The sequence below is a fragment of the Alnus glutinosa genome, chromosome 6 (assembly GCF_958979055.1).
Source record: "Alnus glutinosa chromosome 6, dhAlnGlut1.1, whole genome shotgun sequence".
Taxonomy (NCBI): Eukaryota; Viridiplantae; Streptophyta; class Magnoliopsida; order Fagales; family Betulaceae; genus Alnus; species Alnus glutinosa.
Genome location: NC_084891.1, coordinates 22,545,489 through 22,568,556, shown reverse-complemented (window position 1 = coordinate 22,568,556; position 23,068 = coordinate 22,545,489). Strand labels below are relative to the sequence as shown.

Below are 23,068 nucleotides of genomic sequence, written 5' to 3'. Positions count from 1 at the left end.
TTCTTTCTTTCTTTTTCTTTTTTTTGAACTTTTAATTCTGTGGAACTTGGATTCAACAGCAATAAAGAAGCTAGATACAACCAAAGGCAGTGCTAAAAGATACATAAAGAGAAGCTATTTTATAGTCAAGATTTTATTTTATTACATTTAATAATTTATAGTTCAAATTTTTAAATAGCGTTGCAACATTTTCACTACGAAGTATTATACACGGTTAGGTTTATGAAATAAAATCTTGACCCATTTGAAATGTAGAGAATCTTGTAATGAATAAGTTAAATTATATCCCCCTTTATAATGAATTATTTTGTTCGCGTTAAAGAGAGACCAATAGGGCTACCAACGGGCAAAAAAATGAGTTCAAAAGAAAAATAGAAAAGAGAAATGATAGGAGGGCTATCAGAAAAGATAGATATTATTTCCTCCCAAAGAGTTATAACAAAAGCAATGGTGACTAATGTTGGATTCAAATTGATCCACAACCTGCATGTTGGACTGAACCTTTTTCTAAAACCTATAAAAGAGAAAGAATGATAGTTAGCAGGTCACCGATCCTTCGACCGTAGACACTCCGACGCTCAAAAAAGTGTTTATAAGCTAAGGAAAGAAAAAAAATGGAATATTGAGGGTGAGGGAGCTCCTTTTTGGGAAAGGAGTCCCTCTTGAGATTGTCGAGAGAATGAGTTTTGGTTAGATACTTACTAGATTCGTTACATGGGGAATGAGAGGGCAGGGTAGTAATTGGGGGGGGGGGGACTATTGACCGGCTCTCTCTCCTTTATATTAAAAAATTCACTTTTAATCCAAAAGAAGGAATAAAATAATATAAAAAATAAAAAGTGGATGAAAAGTGAGTTTTTTAATATAAAGGGAGGGGAGGAAGCCGGTCAATGGTGCCCCCCAATCACTACTCGAGAGGGCAAGAGGACCCTGTCCTCTTGAGCCCCTCTCTGGCCTTTGCAGTAGTAGTCTTTTGTTTGGGCTTGAATTAGGCTATTGGGCCTCTCTTGAGTCTTACTAGCAATAAATTTTAACCCAACAACTAAAAAAATCCAATTAAGTGAATTGATTTTAGGAAAATTGGTATACGTGTCCACGTGCTTTGGCTCATTTTAATTTTAAGATCCTAATTTTTGATTTGATAATTTTGAAACTCGAATTTAAGGTCACTTTAATTTAAGACCTTTGTTAGGTGTTAAATTGTAGACAGAAAGTTGCTCACACTTGAGTTAACCATTTACCAATGTACCTTTCAATCAATAAAAATAGAGGAAATTAACTACCAACGCTTAATCGCCAAAATGATAAAAACTAATCTTAAAACAATTATTAAGAGTATTTCTAGTGAACTCTCTAAATTTTAGCTAAACAATTTACTTTTGTTATTTTATCTATTATTTTTAAAAAGCTTCCTACGTCAAACTCTCTAAATAGTTTTCTATTTTAAATAGATATTATTTTTTATTGATTTTGAGAGCAACCACTTTAACAACTTTAACTACCATGAAAAGTTGCTCCAAATGAGTAAAATAAACTTTATTCATAAAATGGTATTTACAAAATAAATCTAACAACTCAAGCATGAACCGTCAATATTTCCTTCAATTAAAAAGAAGAAGAAAAATCCAAATTAGCGAATTTTAATCAAACTGCAAAGTTTTATTTTTTAACATGCAAACATCTCAAGCAACTGGTATCACTGTACTCAGCACCCAGATGTCAATAACCCAGAAAACAAAATTATGAAAAGAAAATGCAACCCATTTGTCGGAATTCAGAGTAAAAAGCTTTAAAAAAAAAAAAAAAAAATCAGCTTAGTCAACAAACAGACCAGAATAACATGGAGAGGAAATCATCAAAGAAAACACGAAGTTCCCAACATAATCATGGGAAATGTTGCCACAGTTGAAGATGGTGAAGACAAAGAACGTAACAGAATGCGATGAATGAATAGAAACCCAATATAGCCTACGTATTCAAACAAAAGTAAGGATGAGAAACACCCAAAGCTTACAGAGAAGAAATCAGTGGTGGAATGGTATGATATTGTCTGGTTTACCGGTGCTATCTCTAGAAATGCTTTCTTTCTTTGGCTTGCATTTAATGCTATAGTGACTAGGGAGCATATTAGTAGATGGGGCTATAGTGGAAATACTTTGTGTCTCTTTTGTAGAGCAAGGCAGGAGTCTAGAGAACATTTGTTATTTGAATAAAGTTTGAGTAGGAGAGTTTGGCGGTCTTTGATGTCAGATTGTGGGATGGCTGATCCTCCCTTAAATTGGAATTCAATTGCTCTTTGGAGTTTGCAGAATACGAAAGGTAAGACCTTGCAAGCTATGGCCAGAAGACTATGTTTTGCTGCAGCAATTTACAACTTGCGGTTACATAGGAATGCTTTGCTCCATGGCCGGTTCCCTAAATTTGAAGAAGGAATTCTGCCCAAGATTAGATGGGAAGTTAAAGTGAGATTGCTAGCCAAGTTCCCTCCTAAGTAGGGGTTTGGCTTCTAGTGTTATAGAAGCTTATGTGTTTCTAGCTTTGGTTTGCTAGATGGTTAGTTGTTTTGTTTTTTCTTGGTTGTTTTGCCTCTATTTTTTGTTGAGGTTGTAGTTTTGATTTCCTATTGGAAACGTGTATCCAATATTTACTGAAGAGTTGTATTGTCTTTGTTTGGTTAACGAAGATTTAATTCATAAAAATAAAATAAAAACACCCAAAGCTCAAAAATTAACTTACTTTTGCATGCAAAACATCTCAATTGGAAAAACCTAACTCTTTAATTCATTCACAAACCCACACACGCACATAGAAAGAAAGACAATCGCGAGAGGGAGAGGGAGAGATGCATGAGAGTGAGGGAAAGAGAAACAGAATGAGACGAGTGAGGAGGGAGAGGGAGAGAGAGAGAGAGAGAGAGATGAAACTAGAGATGTTGAAAGAGTTACCTGTTGTGAGTCTTGTGAGTAGGGGATGATGAAGGAAGTAAGGGGAGAGAAAAGTGAAGAAGTGATTAAGAGGCGAGAGTTGAAAGTGAAAATAATAAAAAATTGAATAGTTCATGAAATTTGTGAGCTAAATTTGGAGTGAAATTCTGATAATAGTCAAAATAAAAAAAATTATAGAGAGTTTGTTGGAGTGGGTGTTTTTGAGCTTTTCACCAAAATTTATTGAAAAATTTAAAAGGAGAAACTCACTAAGAATGCTCTAATCATTATTAAACTCTTACTTTAACACAATTTGTAAGCCTATCTCTTCCCATAATGGTAAGATTCCTCTCCCTTTGAATAGATCTTGTCCTAAAGATCCTAGGAACTGGCATACACAATTGCTAAAGATCATTAGCAAATTATATGACGGTTTTTTTTTTTTTAATTTTTTGCTGTCTACGAAATAGACTTACTCTTGATCAGGACTGGCATACATTTGGACCGCAATGCAAGCAATAATTTATTATACCAATATTACTAGCTAGATTAGATAAACTTTATATAACAATACTATTATTTTAGAATTATCAGGAAATTCTATCCAGAATTCTTTGAAGCCTGAGTTCTAAATTTACCAATGAACTAAAAAATATTTGAAAAATCTGATCGACTTCCAGTATATCATATAAATACTCAAAAAAAAAACAAAATATATGCCATTTAATTTAGAAATCAAGAGTTTAAAATCTCTACTTGGTCGAATTACGTAGACTTAAAACTCTTAGTAGATTCTTAATTCAAGTGGACTCAAACTCTCATAACGAATTTGGTGTTATTATTAGCTTAAACATGCATTCAAGACAAATAACCAAAATTATTCTCTTTTTTTTTTTTTTTCTTTTTTTTTTTTCCATTTTATAAAAAACCAGAGATTCTAGTTTGAATTGTCTTCACTTCCAACATTGACAACTTAACACGTGTATTGCTCCATGCATGCTTAATCCCTTGTCATTCTTCATTCTCGATCTCATTATTAGGAGTAGGGTCATATCATGTAGAAATCGTGTCCAAATTAACAGAAATAGACATAGATAATTCTAATTCTATTCATTTAATTATATAGATTGGACTCCTCAATTATATTTAGTTAATTTCATAAGAAAATTAATTTACTAATTGAGTAAAAAATTGATAAACATAAAACAAGAACTTGACGCGTGTGCTTGAGTAACCTGTCTTGTATTAATGCTCAATTTGTTTGGGCATAAAATGTTTTTTGAAAAATATTTTTAGTATTTTACGGTGTTTGGTGCAGCCGAAAATGATGGTCAACATAAATCATTTTCAGTTTAACCGTAAAAGCCTCTTTAATTTTTGGAAAACGATTTACAGTTTTAATTGGATTTAAACTATTCATTCTTGCAGGCACGTTTGTAGGAATCTGCAACCGTCGAACATTGAAGTTTGTTGATAGCTTGAATCTATCACTGAATTTTCATGAATTTTGGTATTCGATCGCTGGAAGGCGACTGCCACAAAATTCCGACAAAACAAGCCAGAATCTGGCCGGTGTCGGAATCTGGCATTGGTCCACTGGAATCCAGCGACGTCCAGCATTGTCACCAGATTCTGGCCAGTTTGGCCAAAGTCTAGCACAAATGGTCGGAATCCGACTACTAGTGACAAAATCTCGTCATTGCTGATTTTTCGCATTGATATTTTTTTTTTCGTATGAGCCAAAAGTCAAAAAATATTTTTAGAAAAATTAATTTTTCTCAAAAACATTTCGTTAAAAATATTTTACAACTGTAGGTCGAAAAAAAACAAAGCATAACATAATCTGGCTTAAGAAAAATTAGCAGTACAAGAAAACAAAGCTTCTCAATTATGCAGGGAAAAGAAAAGGAAAAAACGAATAATAGAAATTTTAAAAAATGCATATAAGAATCATATATATTTTATACACATATTATTTTAAAATGCATATATTTTAAAAAATGAATGTAAGGATTATATGCTTTATTAAAAATTTATGAGTTTAAAATACATGTGATTTGTATGTACATTTTTAAAAATACGTATAAGAATCATATATATTTTCTTCTTTCTCAATCCCAAAATCCAAGCTTCTTAGAGTATATTAAGGATTGAATATTTGAGATCCCATATTAATCGACAGGAAAATTATCCTCTAGAAACTAACGAGTAAATACTGGCGGGAACCCAAAGACCAAGTCAAAGGCCGAGTTGAGGAGATGTGGGACTGTGGTACAGTAATGCTACATATCACCTTTGTATTTTTTTTTTATCCCTCCAAAATTAATGTGGCACTTAAAATTACCATCGGCTCTTATGCGTTCCATATTCCTTAAATTTCTTGTTTCTCATGTTTCCTTGTCTTCCGTTGCAACGCCTCTCATCTTAATTTTTTAGTGGCACACGTGAAAAGCACTTAACTGCATATACATATATTATGGTTTTAATTTGCATATCAAGAAACTTGGGTTTTAACTTGGTCTAATAAATTAGTGGTAATTGCAATTCAGTTCTCATTTTATAAGTTATCTTTAAAATTGGGATAGAGACACAGATGTCAGAAAGCTAATATAAGGCCTATTTGCGGCTTTTGCCTCAACAAATTTTGGGCTGTCCAGTAGGCTCTATATAGACTCTTTCATATTTTCTACCCAAATTGTTAACAAATTGCTGAAAGCCGAATTCGTAGAATTGGCCTTGCCACGAGTTAAAAGGAAGGTTTTAAAAGGAGAAAGTTTCTTTTGTCATCATGTTATTCCGCTGTTTTAATAATGTTTGAAGCAATGACATGTATTACCGTGTATGTGCCAAGTAGACTTATTTTGATAAGAACAATTTTTTTTTTTTAAAGTAACGGTAAAAATAAAACCAACTACACACTCTTTCTTCACATGAAATGGAACCCACTATCACATGAACCCCATCGCATGTGAGGGGAGAGTATGTAGTAAATGTTTTTGTATCGCACCCTTTTTTTTTTATAATGGTGGAGACATTTTGTGGACTTCCGAAAATGCTAACATGGCATTGTCATGTTCACCCAAAAAAAACAAATTTATTGATATGACAGTATTAGGTCGGCCAAAAACAAAAGTCCACCATCTCATAGTGATGCTGACCACCTCGACATGAAATATCGATTGCTTGTTGAACTCTATAAATTGCGTGAAAGTAAGTTGCTCCAAATTCGAGAGTCCAAGAGTTTTATTAGTTGAACCTCTAGAGATGGTCGCACCACCTTTTAAACCCTTGACCACCTTCGATGGATGCTATCGGCAGGTAAGTTAGCCATACATAAACGCACTTGCGGCTAGCACTACTCAATGGTGGACATCAGTTAATCGGTGTCAGCAAAACAGGAAACCTACTCAATAGAGGTAGATGCGTCTCAACTTGTAACTTTTCTTATTATTTTCTTCCGGCGCGTCTCAACTTCTAACTAATTTATACTTTTTAGGCACCTAAAAACAATTCCACCCCCTTTCTCCAAGGCCGCCGACCATGCCCTTGTATTGGGACAAGAATCCTCACTGTTTCATTTGAAATGAAAAAAATATATATATATTTTATAGTCAGAATTTAATGTTTTTGCATATAACGGTATAAATACAACATATTTATCCCATAGAATCATCTATACCGTTAAACACAAAATTAAATTCTGACCATAAGATTGGCTCCTAAATTTTTTCTGAGTTTGGTCGTTTTGAACATTTAGCAAACCGCAGATGATAGGGAATGAGCCTTCCGCCAATGGCCCGTCAGGTCTACAAGGTCCTTGTGATGAGGTCAGACCTGAAAGGAAATATCCTCGAGATTCTACAAGAACACCCAATGTGAATCAATGAAAGTGGAGATAATCAAGTGGGAAGAATTAAAAGCGGTGCCTGTACATTAAATTACCAAAATTCCAGCAAGAACACATATAGGAGGAAGACACTCAGAAGACCCCCTTTCAAGGGCATAAATACAAACAAGGAAGAATTTTCAGATTCCGCACGACGACTAAACAGCTACAACAATATACTTTACCATCAGTCTGATCAGATCTAAAGCTGCTTTAGACGCTTAACTTCAAACCCTTCAATCCACCTTGATCATACCCTTTTCCTGCTGCTGCTTCGTTGGCTCCGAAGGGAAGTATTTAATACCCACCATGTCACCGACTCGACTAATAACCTGCCCCCACAAGAGAGAGAGAGAGAGATAGAGAGAACTACATTATTGCTAAGAGTCTCAAAACACCAAAATGCATTGAATCGCTGAACAGTTATAACTATAGTGCATACAAAGAGCAGACTTGAGCAAACAGTTCTTCAAACAGCATGCTCAAGATATTCTAATATCCCTTCATATGCATTACCACACTCTTTCCCCAGCATCCCTTGTTTAATTAATGCCCTTCCTTCAGGACATTTGTCCTTTCAGGAAATAAATATTATAGCACACTTTTTTCTTTATTTTACCCAAGGTCCGTTATCATTACCCGGGAAGTAGAAATAATTACAACACCAACATGAACTTGTCATTCAATAAATATCTTAGACAAAATTTCAAACCACAGGAACCAAATATAACCGTATAAGATCCCTTTCATCAAATTAGTAAGACTTTTTAAAACACTCCTTACTGCTACTCGAGTAATATCACCAAAGCCTTGATCCTGACATTAGGGGCCCAGCTACACAATTTTTTCCACCGTATATTACTCTTTTTGACCAATTCAACCAAAAACTAACTCCTCTTCCCCGACCCCCCCCCCCCCCCCCCCCCCCCCCCCCCCCCTTCCCTTTCGCCTTCTATATTGTAATTGCTCATCAATATGCTTTATGAAAGCTAGACAAAAAGAAAGAAAATAAAATAAAATTATAAGCAAACACAATTTATTAAGAAGTACAAAAGGCACAACTCAAGCGCACAGGAAGTATACAAGAGAAACATTAATCTAGCAAAAGAAAAAAGATCAACAAAAAACATGCAAGCTAGCCAAAACAATAATAGTAACAACACAAAATTGTAATATTTAAATGAAATGGAGATTCCCCAAAGTTACCAACATCAAGCTAATAATTTTAGTTCGTGCACTGCAAAGCCTTAAAGAAAAGCAATGTTGTGCTACTATTAATCTTATTAGTCATTGCTTCCAATTCGACCACAACTTTATTTTTTAGATGTGGTGCACTTTAGATAGGCTTATCAGTTTCTGGGAAAAAAAAACTTCTGGGGGGTAGGGACATGGTCAACAGGAATATACATTTTAAACTAAGCAAATGAATTTCAGACACAAAGATAGAAACTTACATCCAAGGATTTGAGAAGGTCTTCCTTGGTATGCGAGGCCGATATGCAAATACGTGCCCTGGCCAACAGTAAAGGGGTTGCTGGAAAAGCAACTGTCACAATAGCCACCTGTGATGCGTAACATTGATAAGCAGTCGTAAAAACAAAAAGAACGCAATACAAATGTACAAAAGCATGAAGGAAAAAGAATCACAATATAGAAAATCCTATCTGATACAAACATTATTGATGAACGTGTTTGGAAATGATAGCCATGCAAATATTAGAAAGAAACTCACATTCTGCTTGAGACATTCCCGGGAAAAGGCAGGGATTTTAGCTGGATTGTAAAGCATTATAGGCATTACAGGAGAATCATTGTCTCCAAGAACCTCAAAGCCCATCTTCTGCAGCTCAGATCTGAAAAAATTGCTGTTTTCACGTATTCGTGCAAGTTTCTGAGCCCCTACATTACAGAAAAGGCAGTTCAAATCATAAGTAATTGAATGAGAAATCTACACTTGAAGTCCACCAGTTAAAACACCAAGAATCAAATGCACACCTCTACTAGTACCATCCTCTCCAAGAATAACCTTTATGGCAGATATGATTTGCTGTGCAGCTGGAGGTGATATGGATGTTGCATACAGATGAGCCGGACATGTATACTTAAGATATTGTATAAGCTCCTGAAAAATGACATAAAAAAACAACTAATAATATGCCTCAAGTAACATCCATAACTTGCTTGATCCAATTAGTTTTTTTTTAATAAACAAAATTGCATTAAAAAGCGTAAAAGGTGCCCCTAAGCATACAGGAAGTATACAAAAAAAAAAAAGAAAAAAAAGAAAAAAAAAAAGGAAGAACAACCGAAAAACACAAAAGAAGAATTCTACATCAAACCCCAAACTTCTTGCCCCTAACCCGGCTAGAACCCACTCCCTTAGCATTGAAATTAACAGAACATTCTAGATTCTTGACCTCTCTTTTCCCCTTTTTCCTTTTTATCTCCTTAAGCTTCTTAGAAGGGGAATTAGAGTCATAGCGCTCATCCTCAATCAAAGTCAAAAAATCCAAAAATCCCTTCTGATCAGATCCCACAAACGAAACCCCCATCGTGTGAAAACATGACCTACTATCTTTCACTACCCTGGGGTAAACAACAACACTTTCCTTCGGATCAATCCCCTTTGAAGATTCCCCCACCTCAAAGACCCCAAATGACAAACCAGGTAACTGGGGGCACCCAAACACAGAGGAGAACGGCCTTGGCCACTGAGGAAACAAGACCCACTGAAAAGGGGGAATGGAAGCCGAAACCCCGGGAGGACCTCCAAACTTCCCAAAAAGAGGAACCCCACCAAAACTGCTCACCAAGGCAGGGGCATCCGAATGCACCACTGCCTGCCGAAGGAGAGATCCTGAAGGAGCACCAGAAGAAACGCCGACGGAAGCAAGCCCAACACCGCCTGACGAGGCACCAGGCTCACCAAACTAAAATTCCTCAACGCCCGACCTCACCAAGACAGGGCCAGCCGACGGAAGAACCACTGCCTGCCGATGGATAAGCCCTGAACCGGAAAAACTTGAAACCATAGAAGACCGCACCCCAGAAGGAAGATCACTCAGAAGCACCGGAGGACGCAACACCGGCGCCGGAAGGAGGGGAAGAACGGTAGCCTGATTGACGGACTCGACCACTGGAACGAGTTGCCGATCCCTAGAACCAACCCCAGAATGTGACAGACCCAGATCCACCCCAGGATTTGCCGCCGACGTCATGTCCGGCCAAAGAGTGCTCCCATGGACTTCTGCCGAACGCTGAAGACACCCCGGATCCAATCCCCGCCCCGAAATCGCACCAGAAACCGAAGACAGCTTATGGCTCGAAACAGCATCCAACTTGGCATTGGGCTTAATAACTGTAGCCCCAGCCCGAAACCCTTTAAAAACAAACTTAACCCTCTTAAGCACCCAGCCCGCCACAAAACCCACCCTACGTTTAAACCCAAACAAAGACTTAGAGCCCAACTTTTTCGAAAAGCCACAGGCCCAAACCAGGGCCTTGGAGAAGCGGCCCAGAATTTCAAAAACCTTCTCGAACACTCCAAACACGCCATCCCCTTGCAGAGAAACGTCACCCTCAACAACTGAATCCCTGGACACGCCAGCCGGTCTACTGACACAACCTCGAGACCTGAAATGATCATCTACACAATGGTCCATACCCGAGGGGCCAACTGATTGCTCCTCCAGAACGGAGCAATCTCTCACCTAACGGACCGCCCCCATCTCCATTCCCCGCAGCTACGTCTTCTCCACGTCGCACCTGACCGGCAAAGGCCAATCTCCAACAATCTTTGCCGCAACCCTATTTCCTGAGACGGTTGCTGTTGAACTCACCACCTCCGCAAACGACGGACGCCCTGTTCCTTTCCCCAGCTTAACGCCCGACAAAAAACCACCAGAGGAAGGTAGACCGCCAGAAGTCGGAGACCCAACCGTGGTTCCCAGAAAATCCAGAATTTTGCTCAACTCCCCGGAAACACGGCTCCACCCTCTCCCGTCCCGACCTTCAGGAAAGAGAATACGTCCTCTCCGGCCTCCGTCGAAAACAACTACCTCCAAAAAACGCCCAGACCTGTTTTCACCTCTCCGAGTGATGGTCGCCTTATACCCCTCCCTAAAGGATTTAACGAAATCCTCGATCCCAGGATTACCCAAAACTTCTTCCACTTTTTTTTAAACAACTTTTTTTTTATTCTTTCTTGAGGGCTGGTTTATCAACTTATCCATCGATGAACTACCAACTGGTGGGACACACACAAGATGGTATAACTTGCAATAATTTCTTTTAGGGAACAAAGGAACGTCCAAGCAGTCACTGTAACATCTAAACTTATACATCTAGATGAATTACTGATGTAAAGAATCCCTGCCATTACCTTTTGAAGTCAAGATAACTTCATTTTCATTTAAAAACCTGACCCAAAAACAGATAAAAATAAATACAGATAAAATTTCTTAATCCTATTTGAAACCCCTTCAGTCAGTATAGAGTTGGTTTACAGACAGACCAGCCCGACACACTGAGAGAGAGAGAGAGAGAGAGAGAGAGAGAGAGAGAGAGAGAGAGAGAGAGAGAGAGAGAGTGGTCCAGTGGCTGGACAAAGAGAGTGAGTGAGAGCTTGAGAGAGAAACAGATATATCTGTATGCATAGGTGTCGCGGCTGAGTTGAGTAGGTAGTAGGTGGCGGGCCACGAAGAGCAAAGGAGACAGAGACTGAGAAATGGTAAGAGGCAGCTAAAGGGTTAAAGTTGAACTAAAGAAATGAAAGAAGTCTCTGTCGAATTTGGGTTGGTGTAAAAGCTAAAATTGTTTTAATTTTTTTTAAAAAAATAATAATAATGTATATTAGTCGGGTCGGGTATGTTGAGTTTACCAACCCCCTGAACCCAAACCCCGATCCAATGGGGTTGGAATAAACCCTCCCCCACCCAACCGACCGACAAGGGTAGGGGAAAGCCCGACCAAACCCCATCAGTTCAGGTCAGCATCAATGGGTCAGTCAGTTTGGCCCGACTAGATTGTTACCCCTATTAATGAGGACTCCTGACACTGAATTAGTCAAAGTCGTGTTAGCAAAACCAAGGAGAGGTGTGTAAGCAACAAACCCTGGATCCAGCAATATAACCACCACATGACCCAAAAGATTTTGTAAATGTTCCCATCATGATATCTACATCAGCAGTGTCCACTCCCAAGAGTTCACAGACACCTCTTCCTGATTTTCCAACTGCTCCAATGCTGTGAGCCTCATCCAAGTAGACGTATGCCTATAACAAGTACAAGGAAAGTTAAAGTCAAACACAACTTTTATTCATGAGAATGATGACCTTGACAAAAAAAAGGTAGAAGCATGTATCTAAGAGAATTTAATAAATTCAGAATGAATTGAATATCGTGATTTCTCATTTACTTGTCCATGAAGCCAATTGTTTCATTACCCATCACAAGAATAAGAAAGAAAACTTCACAAAAATCCAGGTAAATACTTATAACTTAAAGGTTAAGTTATCAAATTTTAGTTCTCTACAAACTTTGTCAAACTTAAGAGTGAATATTCAAAGTAATTCATCATAAATTAGGGGAAAGAATTAAAATTTAGTTTTCTACAAAGATTTCAAACGTTGAATACTAATGTTTAAAGCTCAGGTGTACAAATGATGCTGCCTAAAGTATCACCTTATACTTTTTGCATATTGCAACAATCTCTGGAAGTTTGCAGAGTTCCCCTTCCATGCTGTATATTCCCTCCACGACCACAATAATCTTCTTCCAAGGTCTATGGGTCCTGGGTTGTCCCTCAGCAATGTGCTCCCTCAAAACTTTCTCCAAGTGTGATGGTGCTAATTTTTTTTTTTTTTGAAAAAAAAAAAAAACAAAAAGATGGCATATAGAATCATTAAGATGAAAACACCAATATATTTATTTCCAAGGAAGTGCTCATGGGAAAATCAGTGCTATATAAAGCTTACTATTATGTTGAAAAACTCGAACTGTTGCTCCTGAGCCCCGAGCACCATTTACAATTGAGTTGTGGTTCAGTGAATCACTGATTATCAACCCTCCCTGTCGGATAAAAGAAGTTAACAGAAGCAATCCCTATATCAACCTAATACAGAGGAAAATCATAGGATATTCCTTAAATGCTTAAGTGCAAACCTTTCCAACCAGGACAGGAAGAATGGCCGAGTTTGTCACATAGCCCATGCCGAAGACCACGGCAGCTGGCTTTTGGACAAATTTTGCAATGCACTCCTCCAGTTCGGTATGCAGTGTCGTAGTTCCTGATAAGAAAAGGCCTTAGTGCATACTCAGTTACATAACCAAATACATATTGCAAAGGTATTTGCATACCTCCATCCACACGAGCACTACAAGTACTTGGAGAGAACCTTCTCAAAGACTCAATTACGCGTGGTGTACAGTATTCATCTGAAGCAGCAAAGCCTAGATAATTGTATGATCCCAAATTGAGACACCTACTTGTCTTCGTGGTTCGCCTGCATGTGATGCCATCAATAGATCATTCAGAAAACACTTGCATCTTAATAAAAAATAATAAATAAAAAAAATTAAAAAAAAAAATTCTCAACAAATTTACTGACTCCTTCATGCATTGTATGATATCAAACTGTATTAGATGCTAAAGGCCACAAAAAATAAGACACACATGCATGCGCATGAGCGTGCATGTGTTTTTGTGTGTACCATAAAATACAAGACGAAGCACAAACAGGTTTTAGATATAAACCTCTAAGCTTCCAAACACATAACAAAGGACTCACTTTAGTGTCTTATTGCTGTCATTAGAATAACGCTCAACCACATCAAACCAAGCATCAGGAGCACTTGCTATTGGTCGTCCAAAACAGTCCTGTAAATTGGAGGATAGAAGGAATATACGTATGATATTAATCTCCTTATATAAGACCTTTATAACAATTATATTAAAAAAATAAAAAATAAAAACAAATCCTTTTGAGGAGATAATACTGAGAATGATATACTAAACTTGTCATTAACAACGCAAGTCTACCGATTGTGTCTATGAAGCAAATGAAAGAAAAACAAATCTTACAAATCTTATCAGTAACACTTTGCGAGTTAGAGCTACCCAACAAAAATTACTTATGCGATCGCCAAATTACCACTTGGATAGCACCCTCATTCCGCCTAAATTTTGTAAACTCTAGTTAGAAATCCAAAAAGACCTACTTTTGACAGAAAAGTTTTAACTTTTTTGTCCATTTTCCACACGGTTTTGCAATACAAGTTCAACAGCAGATACCAATAATTTGTAACCAAATTTCAAACTTTCTAACGCATAATCTAAATATAATCCATGTTATTCACATTATAAAACAGAGACGCGAAGAAACTTAATTTACATTGAAATTAGAATTTTGAACAAATTATTGAAATGAGAACAATTGAATTCAAAATACCTACCTGGATACGAAGATACAGACGTCGAATGTAGAAATCTTCGAGTCCTAAACAGATCGGCGCGTACCCCTAAACAAAGAGAAAATCAACCTCACAGACAATCAAATCCGAGCCTTGTATTCAATTCAGCACGTTACAAACAGAAACTTTGAAAAAATAACGGAGACCTGAAGATTGCTAGCTTGCCACCAATCGAAGATCTTCCTGAAGAAGTCACGGATTTGGCCGAACGCGAAGAGCAAGCCGTAGCTAAAGTACGTCGTCAACGCGGTCAAGTACGGTATGGTTATCATTTTCGTCCTCTCTTTGGATTCCAAGCTCCCCAACAAAGGCTGGATCTGGAAGAGAAAGCGAGGGAGATTTGAGAGAAAGAGAGAGAGAGAGAGAGAGATTCACAGCTCGAAGAGAGGATTGGACTGACCTATCCAAATTCCAATCCCCTCTTACGGTTTTGATCTTTCAATTTATTTTTTTTAAAAAAAATTGTTTGTTATTAATTTGTTTTCTTTTTGACTTTTGTGTATTTTTCGGATGTTCTTGGAAAGGTCAGCAGTCAGGAGGGGCAGGAGGGGAATTCGGCTGGCTAGTACAAATGGGCTGGGCCGGACTGAGAGGGACCCAGTTGAAATGCCCACCCATATGGAATATTCCGGTTATTTGATCTTATGGGTGACGTGACAAGTGTTCGGCCCACCTACATTGTAGTACCAAGTCCCAACAATGTTCCCATCATATTATTCCTGACAAATTACTTCCAATAAGAACCAATAAAATTTGAAGAAAAAATTGCAATTAGATATTGAAAATGCTCATTTGATTATACCATGCACTTAAACGTTAGGAAAATGCTCGGTGTAATACAGTTTTCACTACAATCTCTTACAAGTTAACGCGACAACCCACGTGACACTGTTACGTCTATTGTGTAGACTTACAAAGTCATATAGCAATGTCACCCACAATTAAATTTAATTATTTAGTGACTAACATAGTAAATGTCACATGACTACCATGTCATATTGTAAAAAAATAAACGTTCAAATATGTATCAAAATGTGTAGATTACTTGGACTCTATGATTCTCATTCAACCTAACTCGATTAGATACATACCTTTCTTGTTTGTCACGATCAAAGTGCATGCGCCATCCATAAAGACATGGAAGAAGAAGGTCTAGTATGAAAGATTAGTGCCAATCAGATAAGCCAAGGAAGACTGCCTAGAAACCATGTCCTACAGTGGATTTAGGCAAGTCATTCCTAGCTATCAAATATGCTACTTTCATCTTCATACAAGGCCTCTCTTCCTTTCACGCCACGGAAATGGCCAAATACTATTCATTTGAAGATCTAAATGTATAGCAATAACCATCTAGAAGTGGAGGTCTAACATGAAAGATAAGTGCCAATTAGATAAGCCAAGGAAGACGGCCTAAAAACCATGTCCCACAATGGTTTTAGGCAAGTCATTCTTGGCTATCAAACATGGCACTTTCATCTTCATACGAGGCCTTTCTTCCTTTCATAGGAATGGCTAAATGCTTTTCATTTGAATACCTAAATGTATAGCCATAACCATCCAGAAGTGGAAGTCTAGCATGAAAGATAAGTACCAACCAGATAAGCCAATGAAGACTGCCTAAAAACCATGTCCTACAGTGGATTTAGGCAAGTCATTCCGGGATATCAAATATGGTACTTTCATCTTCATACAAGGCCTCTCTTCCTTTCATTAGGAGGGCCAAATGCTCTTCATTTGCAGACCTAAAAAATATATAACCATAACCATCTAGAAGTGGAGGTCTCATATGAAATATAAGAGTCAGTCAGACTAGCCAAAGGAGACTGCCTATAAACCACGTAAGGACTAACTTTCGGCTAATATATATTATACACCCCACAGTAGATTTAGGCAAATCATCCTTGGCTATCAAACATGACTCTTTCATCTTCATACTAGACTTCTCTTCCGCTCATTTGGATGCCAAATGCTCCATTGGGAGACCTGTACTTATAGCCATCCAAAAGTGGAGGATTAGGTTCCATTAATTAGGCGTGGAATTTAGCTCCCTCGCCCAATGTATTCGCCTAACTGTTGCCTCTTTCTTTTTTTGTTATCTCCTAGTTACAAACAATCTGAATCAACTATCACCGTACGTACCATATTCAGATGGAATATATTCTCCCTTATAGAAGCTAGGGACCAAAACCATGCCCATCAGTCATGTTGATCCTGCTACATGTTGTTTGCTGCATGGATCGATGGAAACTTGGGAAAAGAGAGAGAGGGTCAAAAAGTGCAAAAGACTCCATGTGTTACCACCCACGTGCCACTTGCATTCAGTGGATGATCAGTTCATTTGACCTTGTTGTTCATCATCATACAAAGTCCAATCTAATTATCCGCATCTTTTGCACCATTTATTTTATCATATTTGGTTCTCCATCTAGACCCAGTAGACCTCAACCTGTTAATTACTAAAGTATTATAGTCTAATTCTTCACCATAATTCTTATTGAAGTATATAGACAAGAAATTATCTTCCCAATACTTCTAAAGATGATAATTTACATGTCTCTTAATTATCTTTTAATTAGTTCTTCCGTGTCCTTTTCTTCTTTTTTGCTGTTGAGACATTTTCAACCGGAGTCCTCAGTCCCACTAGAGGAAAAAAAAAAAAAAAAAAAAAAAAAAAAAAACACTATTCAATTAACACCGTTTGAATAGTATTGTTTGCTAAGCGGTACTAAACATAATGTTGAGAATTCAGGATAGCATCCTTTACTGTTCAAACAGAGAAACATGCTTCAGCTTTCGGGCAGTACCTCTCATGTGAGATGTCAAATCAAATATTTTTGTCAACAGACTCAAATCAGTTTTTAGTCTTCGATATTTGATTGCCGTTGCAGAAGACCTCAAGTAGACCTACCTTTTGGTGGGTTTTAGCCTCGCTTTGTACGGTTCATTTCATGGCTTTTAACCCAAGATACAGTGGATTATACATTTTTTTTTGCTCGATTCCAATAATTATGTTTGTTCTTGTTGTTGAAGAGCCTACTCCTCTTGATTTTTGTTTTCTTGTAAATCCTCTTTTCTCGTACTAAATAATTTAAAAAAAAAAAAAAAAAAAAAAAAAAAAAAAACCTGAAATGTAATATGGGTTTAAAGAAGTGGTCCATTCCATGTTGTCTTGGGCACCCAATACTTGGTCAGCTGGAACCTATCCATGTCCATCCTTTTCCATGCTGCCTAGCTCGCTGCCTAAACGGGAAAAAACTTATTAGAATCCAAATTGATCAATAAAAAGAATTCTCTGGTCTTAATTTCTTTCTGTGGAAGTCTAAAATAGAAAATAGAAAATAATTTTATGTGAAAGAGAAAAAAAAAAAGAGCTGAAAGACGTATAGATTACATTTTATCTATTTACTATATTAAACATTATTACATAACACTTTATTTATAAAAATAATGAGTAGTTAGCACGAAATCAAAAACTTACATATAATACTCTTAACACTGTCAATGAAGTCTTAAACCTAAGTCGAAGACTATAGGAAATGAGCTGGCCGGTTGAGACACCTGTTAACCTTTTTATTTGATCACTTTATGAGCTCGTTATTCCATTGCTTTTGGAGTTTTACCACACAAAAGTTTGCTTTTGTCTGTTTGACTTCATGAGATTGTTTTCAGTGACATATGGCATTGAGAATTCTTTCCATTATTCCAAGCTTCTTGCCTTCTTCTTTAAAAAAGTAGCCCCTCTTCCACTTGCATTCAACTTTATTTCATTTTCTGTTCTCCTTTTTAAGAAAAATACCATTTTTTATTTTCACTATGTTTATTAATGCATTTTGGAGATTACTTTTTATTTTTAGCTTGAAAAAAAATATTTCAATAGGACATAAATGTGATAATTATTTTTGTACTTTTATAAGTATTTTATATTTGAGTTGTTTGTTAAAATTTTTATTTTAAAAAGAGAAAACAAGAATTTTAATAAACGAATGCCCATGTTTTAGTTGGCAAGCCCATGCATTTGAATGTTGAAAAATGATATTTGCACACCTCATTTGTGCACATCATTTACATACCCCTTCACATTAGTGGGGTGTAACAATCACTCATCTTTTATGTTATTAGTCTAAAAGAAAAAGAATGCCGAAAGCCCCTGCTTTAGTTGTAAGACTAGTGTGCAATTCTTGACTTCACTATTTTTTTCTAGGGCTAGTAATTTGTGTTTCTGTGTCAGGTTCAGATTGTGTATAAGGCATGTGTATAAAACTATATAAGTTAACCAAAATCTGACCTATTTAAGTAAACATATCAGACCCGTTAACCCTACTTTATTAATTTCATGTTAGGTGTGTATTTTGATTTGTAAGTTGTATATAAAATTATCAGCCTTATTATCTCCACCCTTGTAGGTGGCAATATCTTTTGTGTACTTTTCACATATACTGATGTTTCTCTCCACCGATCTCCTCAACTATTTCAATACTAGGCTTTGGCCTGTATAATCTAACAAGTCTAGTTGCATAGATGAAATTTTTAAAAGAAACTAGCTAGGCATTAGAGGTTATGTCCCTTATTTTTAATAGCACATAAGATGCACATACTTTTTTAATAAAATTTCTTCTAACTTTGTCACCTGTTATTCAAAAAAAAAAAAAAATGCGCTTTCCACATGTTCAAAGGGTACAAGTCATTTTTATAGAATGAGTTGAAAAAATTTATTCCAACCCAATTTATAATAAAACTAGGTCTTAACATTAGAGGCTATCACCAGATTCACCACGTCGTAATTTTATGAAGCTGTAAGTTGAATATTTAGGGTAGACAATTCTTGTTTTACTTTCCTTCTTTGATTTTTTATTTTTTATTTTTATTTTTATTTTTATATATATATATATAAAAAAAAAAAAAAAAAAAAAAAGAAAAAAAAAGAAAAAAAAAGCCTTGTTTTACTTGTATGTCTTCTACTCCAGTGAGCGAGCTGAAGCTCAATATGCTCATGACGAGCACGGCCTTGGCCCAATATGACCCGCGTTGGCTCATCTATCGGGCAGCTATCTACCACATTGAGCCCAAATTCTTAGTCACAAACCCGGCCTATAAGCTGGCTGCCGCATGCCTTGTTGGGTTTCAAATGTTGAGCTGAACCACTGAACTGGCGCTCCTGGCCTCTCCGGTAGCTCGATCTATGCCTGTCTCGTGCTCTTTTTTCTATTGTTGCTCTTAAGTTTGCTTACTTGCTGCTGTAGTTAGAGTTCCTTTTTGCCTCAAACCACCGTTTATGACGACCTTTTTCTTGACTGATGAGCCAAGATTTAACTGGCAGGGTTGGACCAATCTTTTGACACATCACTAAATTATTGACGTGCCAAATTTGACATGTTACTAAATATTAATTTGATATAATTTTTTTTTTAAAAATAATTTAAAATTTAAATTATTAGTGACGTGTCAAATTTAACACGTCATTAAATATTAAGCTAGTATAATTTTTTTAAAAATAATTTGAAATTTACATTATTAGTAACGTTCCAAATTTGGCACATCACTAATTTAGTGACCTGTCAAATTTGACACTTCACTAAATGTTAAGTCAAAATAATATTTAAAAATCAAACAAACTTAATACAGTAAATGTTCGATTTAACGTGCGATTGATCATAATAAGTACTGTCTGATCGATCATGATAGGATCGTAGAATTGATAGAATATCTTATTTATCCAAGTGTATTACTCCAATCGATCAAACCTATTCCATTAGTCTGATTAATCATGACAGAGTTCGATCGATTAGACTTGACACAATTAAGGTTCAATCGAACATCCGATCGATCCTAGTGTAGTAGTCTAATCGATCATGATAGAATAATATGATCGATCATGATAGAATAATATGATCGATAGACCATCTGATAAATCCTAATACATTAGTCCGATCAATCATGATAGATCGAGTTCGATCAATCGAACTTGACACAGTGAATGTTCAATCTAACGTGCGATTTATCATAATAAGTACTAGTCCGATCGATCATGACAGGATCATAAAATCGATAGAAGATCTGATCGATACATATAGTTGATTTTTCAAATATTTTCGAAATACTGTTTTTTAGAATTTAAATTCTAATTAGATCTTATCATACTTTTTATAATTTTGTTTAAGGTTTTCCAAATCACCCAAACATAATTTCTAAAAACGAATTCTTTCGATATTCGCAATCTTTCAAAAAATCGTACACCCAAACAATATTAAATTGTTTAGTGACGTATTAAATTTGGCCACATCACTAATTAATTAATTAATAATATAATTATATTAAAGAAAAAACATTTAGTGACATGCCAAATTTGGGATTTAGGGAGGGACGACAATGTCAGATCATATGGGCCTTCTTGTTGAGCAAGCCTGAGACTTTTGAATCCCTTGCATATGAAGGCACAATTAGGAAATTGGTGTGCGATTTGGGATACCCTCATGAGGTTTGTCTAATATAATTTCTCATCTGTGCTAATGGTTCCAGGAAGAAATGTAATATTGTTTTGCGTTATAATAACTTAATGATACCTTGGTAATATGTTTTTCAATTGATCTAGCATATATTTCTTAGGTTGATATGTTATTTGTCTCTTCTTTACTCTCACACCCTGTGATCTGTGTACGTTTTTTTTTTTTTTTTTTTTACTTTATATTTATTCTTATTCTTAAAATTGCACTAAATGGTTGGTTTATTAAGAAAAATGATCCTATGCAGTTGCTGAATTGGTCATTTGATTAGAAGTTTTATCCTTTTCTTTGTGGGAACTTGTGTTAATTACTTATATTTTGGAATTATTTAGACTAGTCATTTTTTTCACAGAATCCAAAGGATAAAACTATTTGAGACAACAAAACAGTTGATGTAGTAGTACACATGAAATCCAATTTTTTTTCCTTGTTTACACTCATTTTGTTGCGTTTAAGTGTAATGTTTTCAACGGTTTACTGTGCATGTGGAAAAAAGAGGATTGCTTTCGTTTAATGGCCAGAATAGAACCTTCAGTCCACCCTTCATTACAATTGTAGAAATTTGTCTACCCTCATGTATGTAATTAAAATATGGCTTCAGTGAGTTGAACATTTTTCATCCCATGGATCCTATATATGGATGGCTTCTTGGAAAAGCCTTAAATTTATGCAACACTGAATGTGATTTAATCCTGTTAACCTGATATATTAGAATTAAATTTCTTTAAAGCTTATTTAGATGTGAGCTTTCAACTGCTAGACCTACTCTTTGCATATATGCATATGGCTATTGGCTATGGTCCATTTGTTAAGCTTGTTCAATAATTGTTCAGAGGCTTTCATTTTGATGCTCTCAGAATCAAGTTTCTATCATTTTTGGCCAACTTTTTGTATGATTTTTGTCTTATCCTTTATTTTATTTTAATAAATTGTCTTATCCTTTCTTAGGTTGGTTGACATGGTCAATCAGGATTTATTGTGAGAATCTGCCACCGTTGAACATTGTAGTTTGTTGGTAGCCTGAATCTATCGCCAAAGGTTCTGAATTTTGGTATCAAATTGTCGGAATCCAGCGGCACTTGTCAGATTCCGGAGATAACGTCAATTGCTAGAATCCGGCAATGTCTGGCCGCTGTCGCTGGATTCTGGTAAACTAAATTTTGGCGATTCGGCTGAATCTTGACAGTACTTGTCGGATTTTGGCCGTACTAATCAAATTCTGGTCAAACTAACTGGAATTTGATTCGTCGAAATCCGACGACGGCGGCCAGATTTTGGCGACAATTGTTGGATGTTGTTTTTTGCTGTTTGTGATTTTTTCGTTCGAGCCAAACATTAAAAAATATTGTCAAGAAAATCATTTTTTCTGAAAAATAATTTCCTCAAAAATATTTTGCAACAAAAATTATTTTACGTAAAAAAAAACAGTGCATAAGAGTTAAAGGAGGGTAAATATTAACCGAACACATGACAGTAGTTTGAATGATGGAGCCAACGTGGGATAAATTTCTAAAATTTAATGTGATCTTAATTTGAGTCTTCTAATTAAAAAGAAGTAAAACAGGATAAATATCTTAACTTCTCCTGATTTGATTTATAAAAATGGTACCAAGCAAAATCAACTCACGATTTTAAATATAAATCAATTTTTTAGATAATACCTATTGAGGCTGATTAATATTATTTTTAGTAAAATATTATACCACTAACAATGGAAATCAATCTTTAATTTTTTTTTTTAATTTTTTTTTATCAAGTGTTAATCAATAATTATCAAATTATATGACAGTTTTTTGCTGTACCTACGAAATAGACTTACTGTTCAGGACTGACATACTTTTGGACCGCAATGCAAGCGATAATTTATTATACCAATATTACTAGCTAGAATAGATAAACTTTATATAACAATACTATTATTTTAGAATTATAAGGAAATTCTATCCAGAATTCTTTGAAGCCTGAGGTCTAAATTTACCAATGAACTAAAAAATATTTGAAAAATTCGATCGACTTCCAGTATATCATATAAATATTAAAAAAAAAAAACAAAAAAAACAAAATATAAGCCATTTAATTTAGAAATCAAAAGTTTAAAATCTCTACCGGTCAAATTAATATAAGTAGAATAAACTCTTAGATTCTTAATTCAAGTGGACTCAATAAACTTAATAAACTACTTGCGAGAGTCGGCCTTAAAGAAAAAAACTCTTAGAACGTAGATATAAGAGGAGGAGGGAGCAAATTTGCTCCCTCATTCTCAACCTTTTCCTTTCTACTCCCCGCTT

General features: G+C 35.9%; 1 protein-coding gene across 1 annotated transcript; it reads right to left on the bottom strand.

Moving 5' to 3' along the window:
* Positions 1-6,828: 6,828 nt before the first annotated feature.
* Positions 6,829-14,743, bottom strand: LOC133870522 (long chain base biosynthesis protein 2a). Its single transcript, XM_062307683.1, has 12 exons — positions 14,427-14,743; positions 14,263-14,328; positions 13,599-13,687; positions 13,168-13,313; positions 12,973-13,097; positions 12,786-12,879; positions 12,493-12,656; positions 11,922-12,083; positions 8,806-8,932; positions 8,543-8,709; positions 8,265-8,372; positions 6,829-7,142 (listed from the first exon to the last, which is right to left on the bottom strand). The coding sequence occupies exons 1-12, from the start codon at positions 14,550-14,552 to the stop codon at positions 7,047-7,049; spliced, it is 1,470 nt and encodes a 489-aa protein (XP_062163667.1). The 5' UTR covers positions 14,553-14,743; the 3' UTR covers positions 6,829-7,046.
* Positions 14,744-23,068: the final 8,325 nt, after the last annotated feature.

What these genes read in the sequence shown, in the direction of transcription:
- LOC133870522 (XM_062307683.1), bottom strand. Translation starts at nt 14,552, where the DNA reads ATGATAACCATACCGTACTTGACCGCGTTGACGACGTACTTTAGCTAC. An exon ending in TAGTGCTCGTGTGGATGGAG is followed by an intron (nt 13,098 to 13,167) that starts GTATGCAAATAC and finishes TTTTCTTATCAG; the next exon opens with GAACTACGACACTGCATACC. An exon ending in GGGAATGTCTCAAGCAGAAT is followed by an intron (nt 8,373 to 8,542) that starts GTGAGTTTCTTT and finishes TACGCATCACAG; the next exon opens with GTGGCTATTGTGACAGTTGC.